Below are 15,181 nucleotides of genomic sequence, written 5' to 3'. Positions count from 1 at the left end.
AACCAAAAGCTTATCAGTGACCAAAAGATATTAGTGAAGCGAGGCGCAGACTTGCCACATTGGGACTTCAGAACAATAATTACAGCCTCCGTTTCCCCACATCCACCCGCTAAATGTCTCATTAACTTGTCTGCAGTCTTTGGCACAGTTGACCACTCTATCCTTCTCCAACACCTCTCCACCGTCATCCAGCTGGGTGGGACTGCATTTGCCTGGTTCCATTCTTATCCATCTAATCGTAGCCAGAGAATTAACTGCAACAGCTTCTCTTCCCACCCCCGCATTGTTATCTCTGGTGTCCCCCAAGGATCTATCCTTGGCCCCCTCCTATTTCTCATCTACATGCTGCCCCTTGGTGACATCATCCGAAAACACAACGTCAGTTTCCACATGTACACTGATGACACCCAGCTCTACTTCACTAACACTTCTCTCACACCCTCCATGGTCTCTAAATTGTCAGACTGCTTGTCCGACATCCAGTTCTGGATGAGCAGAAATTTTCTCCAATTGAATATTGGGAAGATCGAAACCAGTGTTTTCAGTCCCCGCCATAAACTCCATTCCCTAGCCACTGACTCCATCCCTCTCCCCAACTTCTGTCTGAGGCTGAACCAGGCAGCTCACAACCTTGGTGTCACATTTGACACTGAAATTAGCCTTCGACCACATATCCGCAGCATAACTAAGACCGTCTATTTCCATTTCCGTATCATCCATCTCCGCCCTTGCCTCAGCTCATCCGCTGCTGATGCCTTCATCCATGCTATTGTTACCTCTAGTCTTGACCATTCCAAAGTACTCCTGGCTGGCCTCCCACATTCTACCCTATATAAACTAGAGATGATCCAAAACTTGGCTGTCCGTGTCTTAACTCGCACCAAGTCCCACTCATCCATCACCCCTGTGCTCGCTGACCTACATTGGCTCCCGGCTAAGCAACGCCTCGATGTCAAAATTCTTATCTTTATTTTCAAATCCCTCCATGGCCTTGCCCCTCCCTATCTCTGTAATCTCCTCCAGACCCACAACCCCCTGAGGGGTCTGTGCTCCTCTAATTCTACCCACTTGAGCATCCCTGATTATAATCGCTCAACCAACCATTGGTGGCTGTGCCTTCTGTTGCCTAGGCCCCAAGCTCTGGAATTCCCTGCCTAAACTTCTCCGCCTTTCTACCTCTCTTTCCTCCTTCAAGACGATCCTTAAAACCTACCTCTTTGACCAAGCTTTTGGTCACCTGTGCTAATTTCTAATTATGTGGCTCGGTGTCAATTTTTTAATCTCATAATACTCCTCTGAAGCGCCTTGGGATGTTTCACCACATTAAAGGCGCTATATAAATACAAGTTATTGTTAAATAGTTCAGTTGAAATTGACTCGTGTGTGTCATTATCACACCTGCTGATTGGTTGGGAATCCCGGAAGTCAGATGCAAATGTAGTGGATGGGTTAAAAAGCCATAATCATGCTTCAGTTACATCCGGGTTCGCCATGTGTTATCAGTCGCCCGCTCCCAGAGCTTAGCCACGTTAAAATTCCCCCGCAAACGTCGGAGAGATATAGCTTGGTTGTGTGTCTTCTATCAGATTATGATTCTGAGCACAGTAGCCCTAAATTGGCTAGTGTTATAGCCAGACTATCCTCTGTTTATGCTGGAAACACAGAGACACATTCTTTATTAAACTAAACGGTCTGTACAGAATGCGAACCTTCACATGTCACTTGTTCTGGCTGTGGAACTCTCTCAATGCTTGGAAGTCATCCATTGTATGCAAAGGGTCAATTGGACAATTAAATCTCACGGGCCTGAGAATTCATGGTCCACTTGGTCAGAAGTATGTGTTGCACAGGAAGGACCTTACACAAGAGAAATAAGGGAAAATACATTTTAAAAAATTTATTCAGTAATGGGTTGTTGGAATTGTTGGCAACGCTGGCATTCCCTAATGGTAGTGAGCTACCTTCTTGAAGCGCTGCAGTCCATGTGGTGAAAGTACTCCCACAGTACTGTTAAGTAAAGGGTTCCACGACGATGACCCAGCGACGATGAAGGAACAGTGATATGCGTCCAAGTCAGAATGGTGTGTGACTTAGAGGAGAACTTGGAGGTGGTGGTGTTCCCATGCGTCTGCTGTCCTTGTCGTTCTAGGTGTTAGAGCTCGCGGGTTTGGGAGGTGCTGCTGAAGATGCCTTGGAGAGTTGCTGCAGTGCATCGTGTAGATGGTACACACTGCAGCCACAGTGCACCAGTGGTGGAGGAAGTGAATGTTTAAGGTGGTGGATGAGGTGCTAATAAAGTGGAATACTTTATCCTGGATGTTGTTGAGCTTCTTAAGTGTTGTTGGAGCTGCACTCATCCAGGCAAGTGGAGAGCATTCCATCACACTCCTGACTTGTGCCTTGTAGATGGTGGAAAGGCTTTGCGGAGTCAGGAGGTGAGACACTCGCTGCAGAATAACCAGCCCCTGACCCGCTCTTGTTGCCACAGTATTTATGTGGCTGGTCCAGTTAAGTTCTGGTCAATGGTGACCCTCAGGATTTTGATGGTGGGGATTCGACAATGCTAATGCCGCTGAATATCAAGGGGAGATGGTTAGACTCTCACTTGTTGGAGATGGTCATTGCCTGGCACTTTTGTGGTGCTAATGTTACTTGCCACCTATCAGCCCAAGTTTGAATGTCGTCCAGATCTTGCTGCATGCGGGCATGGACTGCTTCATTTTCTGATGAGTCGCGAATGGAACTGAACACTGAGCAATCATCAGCAAACATCCCCACTTCTGACCTTATGATGGAGGGAAGGTCATTGATGAAGCAGCTGAAGATGGTTGGGCCTTGGACACTGCCCTGAGGAACTCCTGCAGCATCTTCCTTTGTGCTCGCTGTGACTCCAGCCAGTGGAGAGTTTTCCCCTTGATTTCCATTGACTTCAGTTTTACTAGGGCTCCTTGGTGCCAAACTCGTTCAAATGCTGCCTGATGTCAAAGGCAACAACTCTCACCTCACCTCTGGAATCCAGCTCTTTTGTCCATGTTTGGACCAAGGCTGTCATAAGGTCTGGAGCCAAGTGGTCCTGGCAGAACATAAGAAATAGGAGCAGCAGTAGGCCATTTGGCTTCTCAAGCCTTCTCCGCCATTGATCAAGATCATGGCTGATCTGATCTTGGCCTCAACTCCACTTCCCTGCCCGCTGCTCATAACTCTTGATTCCTTTATCATTCAAAAATCTGTCTAAAAATCTGCAAGCCAAACTGAGCATCGGTGAGCAGGTTATTGGTGAGTTGATAGCACGGTGTGCTGCTGCTTGATAGCACTGTCGACAATACCTTCTATCACTTTGTTGATGATTGAGAGTAGGCTGATGGAGTGATAATTGGCTGGATTTAATTCATCCTGTTTTTTGTGAACAGGACATACCTGGACAAATTTCCACTTTGCTGGTTAGCTTCAAGTATTGTAGCTGCACTGCAACAGCTTGGCTAGAGGCGTGGCTGGCTAGTTCTGGAGTGCAGGTCTTCAGCACAACAGCCGTTATAATGTCGGGGCCCATAGACTTTGCGCACAGCCATTTCTTGATGGAGAGTGAGAAATATGCAGAGCCATGAGGTTACAGATTGTGGTAGAATATAATTCTGTTGATGTTAAGGGCCCACAGTGTCTTATTGATGCCCAGTTTTGAGCTGCTGGATCTGTTCTGCTAAATTCTGAGCTGCTAGATTCTGAATGATAAGGGAATCAAGGGTTATGGGGAGAGGTCAGGGAAGTGGAGTTGAGGCCAAGATCAGATCAGTCATGATCATATTGAATGGCAGAGCAGGCTCGAGGGGCCAGATGGCCTACTCCTTCTCCTATTTCTTCTGTTCTTATGTTCTAATCTATCCCATTTAACATGGCGCTAGTGCCACACACCACGATGGAGGATGTCCTCAGTGTGAAGATGGGACTCTGTCTCCACAGTGACTGTGCGGTGGTCACTCCTATCAATACTGTCATCTGTGACAGGTAGATTGATGAAGATGAGGTCATGTAGGTTTCCCCCTTGTGTTGGTTCTTTCGCCACCTGCTGCAAATCCAGTCTGGCAGCTATGTCCTTCAGGACATGGCCAGCTCGGTCGGTGGTGATACTAATGAGCCAATCTTGGTGCTGGACGTGGAAGACCATTCAGAGTACATTCTATGCTCTAGCTACCTTCAATATCTCTTCCAAGTGATGTTCAACCTAGAGGTGTACTAATTCATCAGCTGAGGGAGGGCGGTAATCAGTAGGATTCCCCATGTTTGTCCTGATGCCATGAGTCTTCATGGGATCCGGAATCAATGTTGAGGACTGTCAGGGCCATTGACTTATAATTGTATACTGCTATACTGCCACATCCGGTGGGTCTGTCCTGCCGGTGGGATAGGGCATATCCAGGAATGCTGAATGATGAGTCTGGGACGTTGCCTGATAGGTACAATTCTGTGAGTGTGATTATGTCAGGCTGTTGGTTCACTCGTCTGTGAATTGTATGAGCTTTCCATAATTTTTATATTGAGACCTCATACAAACACATTATTTTAGAGGTTTCCCGGATAGATTTCTGCATAACTTGATTACATGATGTAGTACTCAGCTTACAGACTAGAAGGCATCTTCCCTAAACACAGTTTGTGCTGAATTAAATAGTCACAGTTTAGGTGGCAGTGGGGATACCAGAACTGATCCTGGTCCCTCTGGGCAAGGGAGAGGAAAAAAATCTCAGCAAAGGTTTCCATTTCTGACCACTGCTGGAAAATATGCACATGGATACGATGTCAACAGAATCAGGTTTGGCTATTATTTCCCCCCTCATGGGCAAATACCATGCAAAAACTCACTCTCAGAGCTAAAACATTGGAATTAGGAGCAGGAGTAGGCCCTACGGCCCATTGAGTCTGCTCTGCCATTCAATAAGGTCATAGCTGAGCTTCAACCTCAATTCCACTTTCCTGCCCGATCCCCATATCCTTTTATTCCCCATGAGTCCAAAAATCTATCTATACCAAACTTGAATATATTCAATGTCGCAACATCCACAGACCTTTGGGGTAGAGAATTCCAAAGATTCACAAGCCTCTGAGTAAAGAAATCCCTCCACATCTCTGTCTTAAATGCCCGACCCCTTATCCTGAGACTATGCCCCCTAGTTGTAGAATCTCCAGCCAGGGAAAACAACCTCTTAGCATCTATCTATCCCTCTCAGAATCTTATATATTTCAATGAGATCACCTCTCATTCTTCTAAACTCCAGAGAATATAGGCTCAATCTAATCAATGTCTTTGCAAAGGACAACCCTCTCATACAAGGGATCAATCTAGTGAACCTTTGTTGGTGAGGCCCCACCTGGAATATTGTGTTCAGTTTTGGTGTCCTAATCTGAGGAAGGACGTTCTTGCTATTGAGGGAGTGCAGCGAAGGTTCACCAAACTGATTCCCGGGATAGCTGGACTGACATATGAGGAGAGACTGGATCAACTGGGCCTTTATACATTGGAGTCTAGAAGAATGAGAGGGGATCACATAGAAACATACAAGATTCTGACAGGACGGGACAGGTTAGATGCGGGTAGATTGTTCCTGATGTTGGGGAAGTCCAGAACCAGGGGACACAGTCTTAGGATAAGGGGTAGGCCATTTAGGACTGAGATGAGGAGAAACTTCTTCACTCACAGAGTTGTTGACCTGTGGAATTCCCTGCCGCAGAGAGTTGTTGATGCCAGTTCATTGGATATATTCAAGAGGGAGTTAGATATGGCCCTTACAGCTAAGGGGATCAAGGAGTATGGAGAGAAAGCAGGAAAGGGATACTGAGGGAATGATCAGCCATGATCTTATCGAATGATGATGCAGGCTCGAAGGGCCGAATGGCCTACACCTGCACCTATTTTCTATGTTTCTATGTTTCTGTGTAAGCCATCTGTGTTTCTGTGTTTGTTAGTGATGTCGTAAGAATATATCACATGCATAGTATGCCAAAGCCCTGTACAACTGTAGTAAGATTTTCTTGCTGTTGTACTTCAACCCCCCTGCAATAAACACCAACATGCTATTTACCTTCATAATTGCTTGGTAACACATGAATAATGGGTGAGGGACAGAAGGATAACAGCAACTAAGCAAGTATACCTTGCATGAGTCAGCAGAACGAAAAGAGCAGGGAAGAAAATGGTGGGGAGGGTAAGCTGTTGAAAATAATGTTTCATGCGAAACTCTTAAGCAACACTTCCTGCTTCCATCTTTGATATTACCAATGTGCCTATTTTATTTTCATCCGCAATTTTTTTTGGAAGGTTAATTATGTGAAAGATGAAAACATCCTAGGGATAACTTCCTGATCAGGCTCTCACGGTGTGGAACAAATGTTGGGAAATCGCAGAGCTTGATTTGGCAGGAACTTTACTGTACAGAAAACTGGATGGGTTGATTAAAGGGCTTGCTGTCCCGTATTAAAATGTGAGGGGGGGAGGTGAAATAGTTTTTAACCCCACCCCAAATGATTTGTAAACATGCAGCTAGAGTTTTGCCCCATTGAGGTCACAGCAACATTCATGCATAAAAAATGATTAAAAAAAATATTAACAGTGGTAATGCCAAAAATGATAAATTGGGCACATGGTCCGAATTCCATTAGACTCTCCCTTATTACTTTGTACTCTATTACTGTCCGAAGGAGCGCCATTCAGAAAATGGTTTTACCAAGTAGATGTTAGGTAAATCCATTGCAAAAATGGACACTCATGGCTGAAAGAGACAGAAAAATGCAATTCATGTTGAAATGTATTCCTTACACCGATGGTGAAATTCTTTCTTAGAGCTGCAGTTTGTTACAAATTAAACATTAAAAACTTGGTATAGAAAATACTTAGAGTTTTGTTTGAACTGTATGAAAAATTGATGTGATGAAGGGGTCTGAACCTGAGTTTACTTCTCTGTCATGGAGGATGAAAACCAGCTCGTCTTATCAGAGTATTTCATCAAAACAATTTTCGTGAGAAATAACACATTCTCTAGTGTTGGGTTAAGCAGTCAATTTGAAGCTACTGCTGTTTGGCATGTTTTCAATTTTCTGCCTTTACTGGTTTGGTCATTATTTCTTAATTTAACAGCCATCAAAAGGCAAAGTCAATGGATCAACACTTTTGAAGAAGCACATATACATATATAAATAGTTCTATAGGCAGCTACTATTAATCCTGGCAATAGGCAGTATCATCTGTAAGAGCTCTATCTTCTGAGCAAAGTAATGTCACTGCTTGTTTTCTTCACTAAGACCCATTATGGGAAATGTTTAATCAAATATAATCAAACAATCTGGGCGTTGGCTTTGTGGAGACTCTGTCCCTAAATTGTAAGTTCTGTTGAATATAACTGCCGATATATATGTTCACTTTATCAATAGCTGTGTGTGTACTTAATTATTTTTAAAGCATACAAAATGAAATTCTGCATACCTTTTACTGTAGGTGCTATGGTGTTTATAACTTGGAAATTGGAGCCCACATTCGAACAGGCACCAGCTGCATAATATAGGCCTCCGCACTTGTAAGAGTAAAGTGGTCCACATGTCTGAAATAAAGAATGTGCAATTAAAATATTTTAGAACATCAGTAAAATATATATGTAAAATAATTTCCTTTTCCTTCCTCTCAACCTCTCGCCTCCTCTCCTGTAGGTGGTTACTCATGCTCGGATGAAGTCCACAGGTGTTGGCTGTCCTCAACTGTCTCATCCATTGTGGCCATTCTCAGTGTGTGAACCGAGACAGTATCTGCAGACTGTTTAATCATGGAGTCATCACAGCCAAACTGAATTCTATCTGTGCCCGAAATCGATACATTTTCCAACAGGGGTCGCTGGAAAACAATCAGGAGCAGGAAGTCTAGCTATTTTTCCCCACCTGCATTTCCCAATCACTGATCCTGCAGCACAGACCAGGGACTGAACCAAAAAATACTGTATTTATCCAAAGCTAGCCTCCATGGAGAATAATGCGAATTTGGGAATAACTGCAGCAACATCTTGCATTTACATATAGGCTAACCTGGAAAACTAAAAACAAAACTTCACAAAAGCTGATACAGTCCCTGACAATCTGACTACTGAGAAGCAGCCATCAACATAGGCCTTAAGACACATGAGAAAGACGGGTTGTCGTGAGACTGCAGTGGGACATGGGCAGGTCATAACTTAAGTTGCAGATAAATTCAACATTTGATCACTTTTATTGTGTTGGAAAAGTCCTAAATACATAAAAGCACTGTTTCCAGCAATGGTGAAAATAGAAATTGCTGAAGGAGAATGTCAGGGCTGCATGCTGCCCCAAGATGGTTTTGATGTTTGATATTTTATTTTGTTCATTTTCTGTAATTTTGGAGTCTACTAGAATTCTGCCTTTCAAGTCAGAATCAGTTTCTCCTGAAAACGTCAGAATCATAGAATAGTACAGCACAGAAGGAAGCCTTTTGACCGATTGAGTCTGTGCCAGCTTTTTCGAAGAGCAATCCAGTTAGTCCCACTCCCCCGCACTTTCCCCATATCCCAGCAATTTTTTCACCTTCAATTATTTATCCAATTCTCTTTTGAAGGCTACTATTGAATCCATATCTGCGCACATACAAAGGCTGAACTCTAAGTCATATTCAACGTATTCACTGAGGCGTACGAAAGCATAGGCCTTACGCTAAACATCCATAAGTCAAAGGTCCTCCACCAACCTGCCCCGCCACACAGCACTGTCCCCCAGTCATCAAGATCCACGGCGAGGCCCTGGACAACGTGGACCATTTCCCATACCTCGGGAGCCTCTTATCAACAAGAGCAGACATTGACGATGAGATTCAACACAGCCTCCATTGCGCCAGTGCAGCCTTCGGAAAAGAGTGTTCGAAGACCAGGCCCTCAAATCTGCCACCAAGCTCATGGTCTACACGGCTGTAGTAATAACCACCCTCCTGTATGGCTCAGAGACATGGACCAAGTCGCTGCAGAAATACCACCAACGATGTCTCTGCAAGATCCTGAAAATCCCCTGGGAGGACAGATGCACCAACATTAGCGTCCTCGACCAGGCCAACATGCCCAGCATTGAAGCACTGACCAAACTTGAGCATCTCCGCTAGGCAGGCCACATTGTTCGCATGGCAGACACGAGACTCTCAAAGCAAGCGCTCTACTTGGAACTCCTTCATGGCAAACGAGCCAAAGGTGGACAGAGGAAACGTTACAAGGACACCCTCAAAGCCTCCCTGCTAAAGTGCCACATTCCCACTGACACTTGGGAATCCCTGGCCAAAGACTGCCCTAAGTGGAGGATGTGCATCTGGGAGGGCGCTGGGCACCTCGAGTCTCAACGGTGAGAGCACGCAGAAATCAAACGCAGGCAGCGGAAAGAGCGTGCGGCAAACTAGTCCCACCCACCCCTTCCCTCAACGACTATCTGTCCCACCTGTGACAGAGACTGTGGTTCTCGGAGTGGACTGTTCAATGACCTAAGGATTCATTTTTAAAGTGGAAGCAAGTCTTCTTCGATTCCAAGGTACTGCCTATGATCATGTAGTGCATTCCAAATCCTAACCACTCGTTGCGTAAAAGTTTTTTTCCTCATGTCGCCTATGATTCTTTTGTCAATCACCTTAAATCTGTGCCCTCTCATTATCGACCTCAGCCATTGGAAACAGTTTCTCTTTATTTACTCGATCTAAATCCTTCATAATTTTAAACACCTCCATCAAATCTCCTCTTTGACCTCTATCAAGTCTCTACTCCAAGGAGAACAACCCCAGCTTCTCCAGTCTATATGCATAACTGTATTCTCTCATTCCTGGAACCATTTTAGTAAATCGCTTCTGTATTCTCTCCAAAGCCTCCATGTCCTTCCTGAAGTGTGGTGCCCAGAATTGGACACACTACTCTAGCTGGGGACGAACAAGTGTTTTATATAGCTTTAGCTTAACTTCCTGGATTTTGTCTTCTATGTCTCTATGTATAAAGCCCATGATCCCATATGCTTTATTAACTGCTTTGTTAACCTGTCCTGCCACATCAGAGATAGTTTCAAGTATAAAAGTGAAAGTACCTGTATGGACTTCAATCATCATCATCATAGGCAGTCCCTCGGAATCAAAGAAGACTTGCTTCCACTCCTGAAGTGAGTTCTTTGGTGGCTAATCAGTCCAATACAAGAGCCACAGACCCTGTCATAGGTGGGACAGACATTCATCGAGGGAAGGGGTGATGAGACTGGTTTGCTGCACGCTCCTTCCACTCCCTGCGCTTGACCTCGTCACGGTCTCGGCATTGAGATTCGAAGAGCTCAAAGCCCTTCCGGATGCACTTTCTCTACCTAGGGCTGTCTTCAGCCAGGGACACCCAGGTGTCAGTGGTGATGTCGCACTTTATCAGTGAGGCTTTGAGGGTGTCCTTATACCGTTTCCGCTGCCCACCTTTGGCTCGTTTGTCGTGAAGGAGCTCCGCATTTGCTGAGGGAGTCTCGTGTCTGGCATGCAAACTATGTGGCCTACCCAGTGAAGCTGATCAAGTGTGGTCAGTGCTTCAATGCTGGGGATGTTAGCCTGGACGAGGACGTTAATGTTGGTGCACCTGTCCTCCCAAGGGATTTGCAGGATCTTGCAGAGACATCATTGGTGATATATCTCCAACGACTTGAGCTGTTCTCATGTAGCTTACATTATTATATATAACTGTATCCTAATATGCTATACATGACTGTAATAAGATATGACCTGTAACCACCAGCATACCTTACCACCAGGGGTGCACTTGCAAGAGAGAGGTATATAAGGAGAGGTCTCAAGCAAGTGCGGCATTCCAGAGCTGTGAAATAAAGGTGCAGGTCCAGAGTGACCTTGACTTCACTACCTACCTCGTGTGAATCTGTACTGAGGGGACAGGACTTTACAGTGGTGACGAGTTACGGGATTACAGAATCCACAGAATGGCGAACAACGGATCAGATGAAAAGTACAATGCTGGAGATAATTGGGAGGACTTTATAGAAAGGCTCCAGCAAAGCTTTGTAACCAAAGACTGGTTAGGAGATGACAAAACTGACAAGAGACGAGCCCATCTCTTGACCAGCTGTGGCTCAAAAACATACGCTTTAATGAAGGATCTGTTGGCACCCGAGAAACCAGCAAGCAAGTCATTTGAAGAATTGAGCACACTGGTAAGAGACCACCTGAAGCCAGCGAGCAGCCTACACATGGCCAGACACGGGTTCTACACTTATAGACGCTGTATGGGCCAGAGCATACCCGACTTCGTGGCGGAACATCGGAGGTTGGCTAGTTTATGTGAGTTCTCCGATGAACTGAGGAGAGAAATGCTGAGAGACTTTTTCATTGAACGAATAGGTCACGCAGGCATATTCCGAAAGCTCATAGAGACCAAGAACCTGACCTTAGAGGCAGCAGCATTGGTTGCACAGACATTCTTGGTAGGGGAAGAAGAAACGAGGTTGATTTACAATGCAGGTACGACAACTAACGAAATATCGGAACAAGAAGTTCACAGCATTAAACAAACTGCTACCCCCACACACAGACAAAACCAGGAGAACAGGCTCTCGACAGCAGGCAGTGGCGCCAGAAGCCATCAAGGGCCACAGGAACGGCCGTTCACACCTCATCAACCCACAATGCGAGCAATCAACTACAAACTGAGAGAAACTCAAGAGAGATCAGCCAGACGCAGCTCATTCTTTGCAAGCAGTCTGTGCTGGAGGTGTGGGGTGGGCACTCGTCAAGGGGATGTCGATTTCAGCAGGCTGTTTGTAGGAACTGTGAATATACAGGGCATTTGGCCCGCATGTGCAAAAAAACGGCAGCTCGGCTGGTATATGAATCGGATGGGTTGGAAAGCGGACCAGAATACGGTGGGGACAGTACCCGGGAGACCGATATACAGCGGGTCAACACAATCAATGACCACTGCTCCTACAACAAGACGCCTCCTATAATGATGAGGGATATCTGTCAACATGGACCTGAATACGGGAGCGAGTCAATCTCTCATGGGCGCTCAACAATTTGAACAACTGTGGCTGCATAAAAGAGACAGACCAAAACTCACAGGGGTCGACACCAAACTAAGGACCTATACCAAAGAAATCATACCAGTCCTCGACAGCGCCATGCTCTCTGTCACACACAAAGGAACAGTGAACCGACTTCCCCTGTGGATTGTCCCCGGAGATCCCCCAGCACTGCTGGGGCGAAGCTAGCTGGCAAAACTAAACTGAAAATGGGATGATGTCTATGCCATGTCATTAGAGGAATGGACCTTCTGCTCAACAGTTATAAAACGATTTGAACATCTCTTTCAGCCAGGTGTGGACACTTTCAAAGGGGCCAAAGTCAAAATCTACATCACACAGGATGCTAGACCGGTCCATCACAAGGCCAGAGCTGTACCCTATGTGATGAGGGAAAAGATTGAGCATGAACTAGAAAGGCTTCTGAGGGAAGGCATTATATCACCTGTGGAATTTAGCGACTGGGCAAGTCCCATAGTCCCAATCATGAAGCCTGATGGATCCGTACGAATCTGTGGGGACTTATTTGCCACATTGGCTGGAGGTAAACTTTTCTCAAAACTAGACCTCACATCTGCGTATATGACGCAAGAATTGACTGAGGAATCCAAGCTACTCATCACCATCAACACACATTGAGGCCTTTTCATGTACAATCAATGCCCATTCGGCATCAGGTCGGCAGCTGCCATATTCCAGCGCAACATGGAGAGTCTGCTCAAGTCTATCCCGGGGACGGTTGTATTTCAAGATGACATACTTATCACGGGCAGGGACACCGACTCCCATCTCCGTAATTTGGAGGAAGTACTAAAGCGGTTGGATCGGGTAGGCCTACGAGTCAAGAAATCCAAGTGCCTGTTTCTTGCACCCGAGGTTGAATTTTTGGGCAGAAGGATTGCAGCTGATGGAATCCGCCCAACAGAGTCCAAAACAAAAGCAATTCGCCTGGCACCCAGGCCCCGGAATGTCTCAGAACTGCGCGCCTTTCTCGGGCTACTCAATTACTTTGGGAACTTTATGCAGAACTTAAGCATGCTGCCCAAGCCTCTCCATGTACTACTCAGGAAGGGGTGCGATTGGTTTTGGGGGGACGCCCAGGAACGCGCCTTCAATAAGGCACGCAACCTTCTGTGTTCCAACAGTGTTTTGACTTTCTTTGATCCAGGTAAAAAGCTAGTTCTCACATGCGATGCGTCAGCATATGGGGTCGGGTGCGTTTTGCAACATGTCAACAGTGCAGGCAAATTACAACCCATAGCTTATGCCTCCAGGTCACTTTCGAGGGCGGAGCGCGGGTACGGAATGGTAGAGAAGGAGGCGCTCGCGTGCTTGTACGGTGTCAAAAGATGCACCAATACCTTTGCGGGGCCAAGTTCGCATTAGAAACCGACCACAAGCCCCTCACGCCCCTCCTATCCGAGAGCAAGGCAATAAACGCCAACGCCTCGGCACGAATTCAACGGTGGGCACTCATGCTGGCGTCCTACGACTATACCATAAGGCACAGACCAGGCACAGACAACTGTGCCGACGCGCTCAGCAGGCTACCCCTGGCGACCACGGAAGGGTCTGACGAACAGGACTGTGAGATAGTCATGGCAATCAATGCCTTTGAGTCCACAGGTTCGCCCATGACGGCTCGCCAAATCAGAGCCTTGACGGCCAGCGACCCCACGTTATCCTCAGTAAAAAGATGTGTCTTGACCGGTGACTGGGCAGAGGCTCGCGATGCCTGCCCCGCGGAATGAAAACCCTTTCACAGGCGCATGCATGAGCTATCACTACAAGCAGACTGCCTGATGTGGGGCAGCCGAGTAGTCATGCCTCTGCGAGGCAGAGAGGCAATTGTCCGGGAGCTCCACCGCGAGCACCCAGGGATCGTTCTCATGAAGGCCATAGCCAGATCCCACGTCTGGTGGCCTGGTATTGACGTGGACTTGGAGCTCTGCGTCCGAAGGTGCACAATTTGTGCCCAACTCAGCAATGCCCCCAGGGAGGCTCCACTGAGCCCCTGGCCCTGGCCTACCAAACTGTGGTCGCGGGTGCACGTAGACTATGCGGGCCCATTCATGGGCAAAATGTTCCTCGTAGTTGTGGATGCATTTTCAAAGTGGATCGAATGCACTATTTTAAACTCGAGCACAACCTCCACCACTGTGGAGAGCCTCGCAACCATGTTTGCAACGCATGGAATCCCTGACATATTGGTCAGTGACAATGGTCCGTGCTTCACCAGCACAGTTTCCAAGATTTTATAATTGACCACGGCATAAATCACATCAAGACAGCACTGTTCAAGCCAGCCTCCAACGGCCAGGCGGAGAGAGCAGTGCAAATCATTAAACAATGCATGCTTAAAATCCAAGGTCCCACGCTGCAGGGTCGCCTGTCGCGACTGCTGCTGGCATACAGATCTTGTCCGCACTCATTTACTGGGATCCCCCCCACGCAACTGTTGATGAAAAGGACTTTAAAGACAAGGCTCTCATTAGTCCTCCCAGACATGCACGAAATCGTTGAGGGAAAGCGCCGTAAGCTGACTGAGTACCATGACAGAAATTCAAGGGGGAGATGGAATGAGATCGGGGACAAAGTGTTTGTACTAAACTATGGGAGGGGTCCCAAATGGCTTGCAGGGACAGTAACGGGCAAGGAAGGAAACAGGCCACTGGTAGTACAAATGGACAATGGCAAAACCTGCCGGAGGCAGGTAGACCAAGTCAAAAGCAGATTTACCAACAACACTGCGGAACCAGAGGCAGACTACAATGTGGAACTCGCACCACACCTGGTGGACAGACAGAGGGAACAACCTGAGGAAAGAGCAATCCCAACAGACAGCCCAGGTGAGTCAACAACAATCACACCAATCGAAACAGACAGCCCAGGCGAGATACCAGCAACCACACCCAAAGAAAAACAGACACCAAGACAAACAGCTGAACCTCAACTCAGACGCTCCACGTGAGAGCGTAGACCACCTGAGAGACTGAACAATAAGACCTTGGGGGAGGGTGATGTCATGTATCTTATATTATTATATATTACTGCATCCTAACATGCTATACATGACTGTAATAAGATATGACCTGTAACCACCAGGGGT

General features: G+C 46.5%; 1 protein-coding gene across 1 annotated transcript in view; it reads right to left on the bottom strand.

Moving 5' to 3' along the window:
* itga1 (integrin, alpha 1) overlaps positions 1-15,181 on the bottom strand; it is a 356,017-nt gene that overhangs the window by 258,443 nt on the left and 82,393 nt on the right. The window contains exon 5 of the mRNA XM_070862517.1: positions 7,472-7,586. Within this exon, the coding sequence (XP_070718618.1) occupies positions 7,472-7,586 (115 nt within the window). The remainder of the gene's footprint in view (positions 1-7,471; positions 7,587-15,181) is intronic.

The sequence above is a fragment of the Pristiophorus japonicus genome, chromosome 2 (genome assembly GCF_044704955.1).
Source record: "Pristiophorus japonicus isolate sPriJap1 chromosome 2, sPriJap1.hap1, whole genome shotgun sequence".
Classification (NCBI taxonomy): Eukaryota; Metazoa; Chordata; class Chondrichthyes; family Pristiophoridae; genus Pristiophorus; species Pristiophorus japonicus.
The sequence above is the reverse complement of the archived record's forward strand: the minus strand, read 5'-3'. Positions and strand labels throughout refer to the sequence as shown.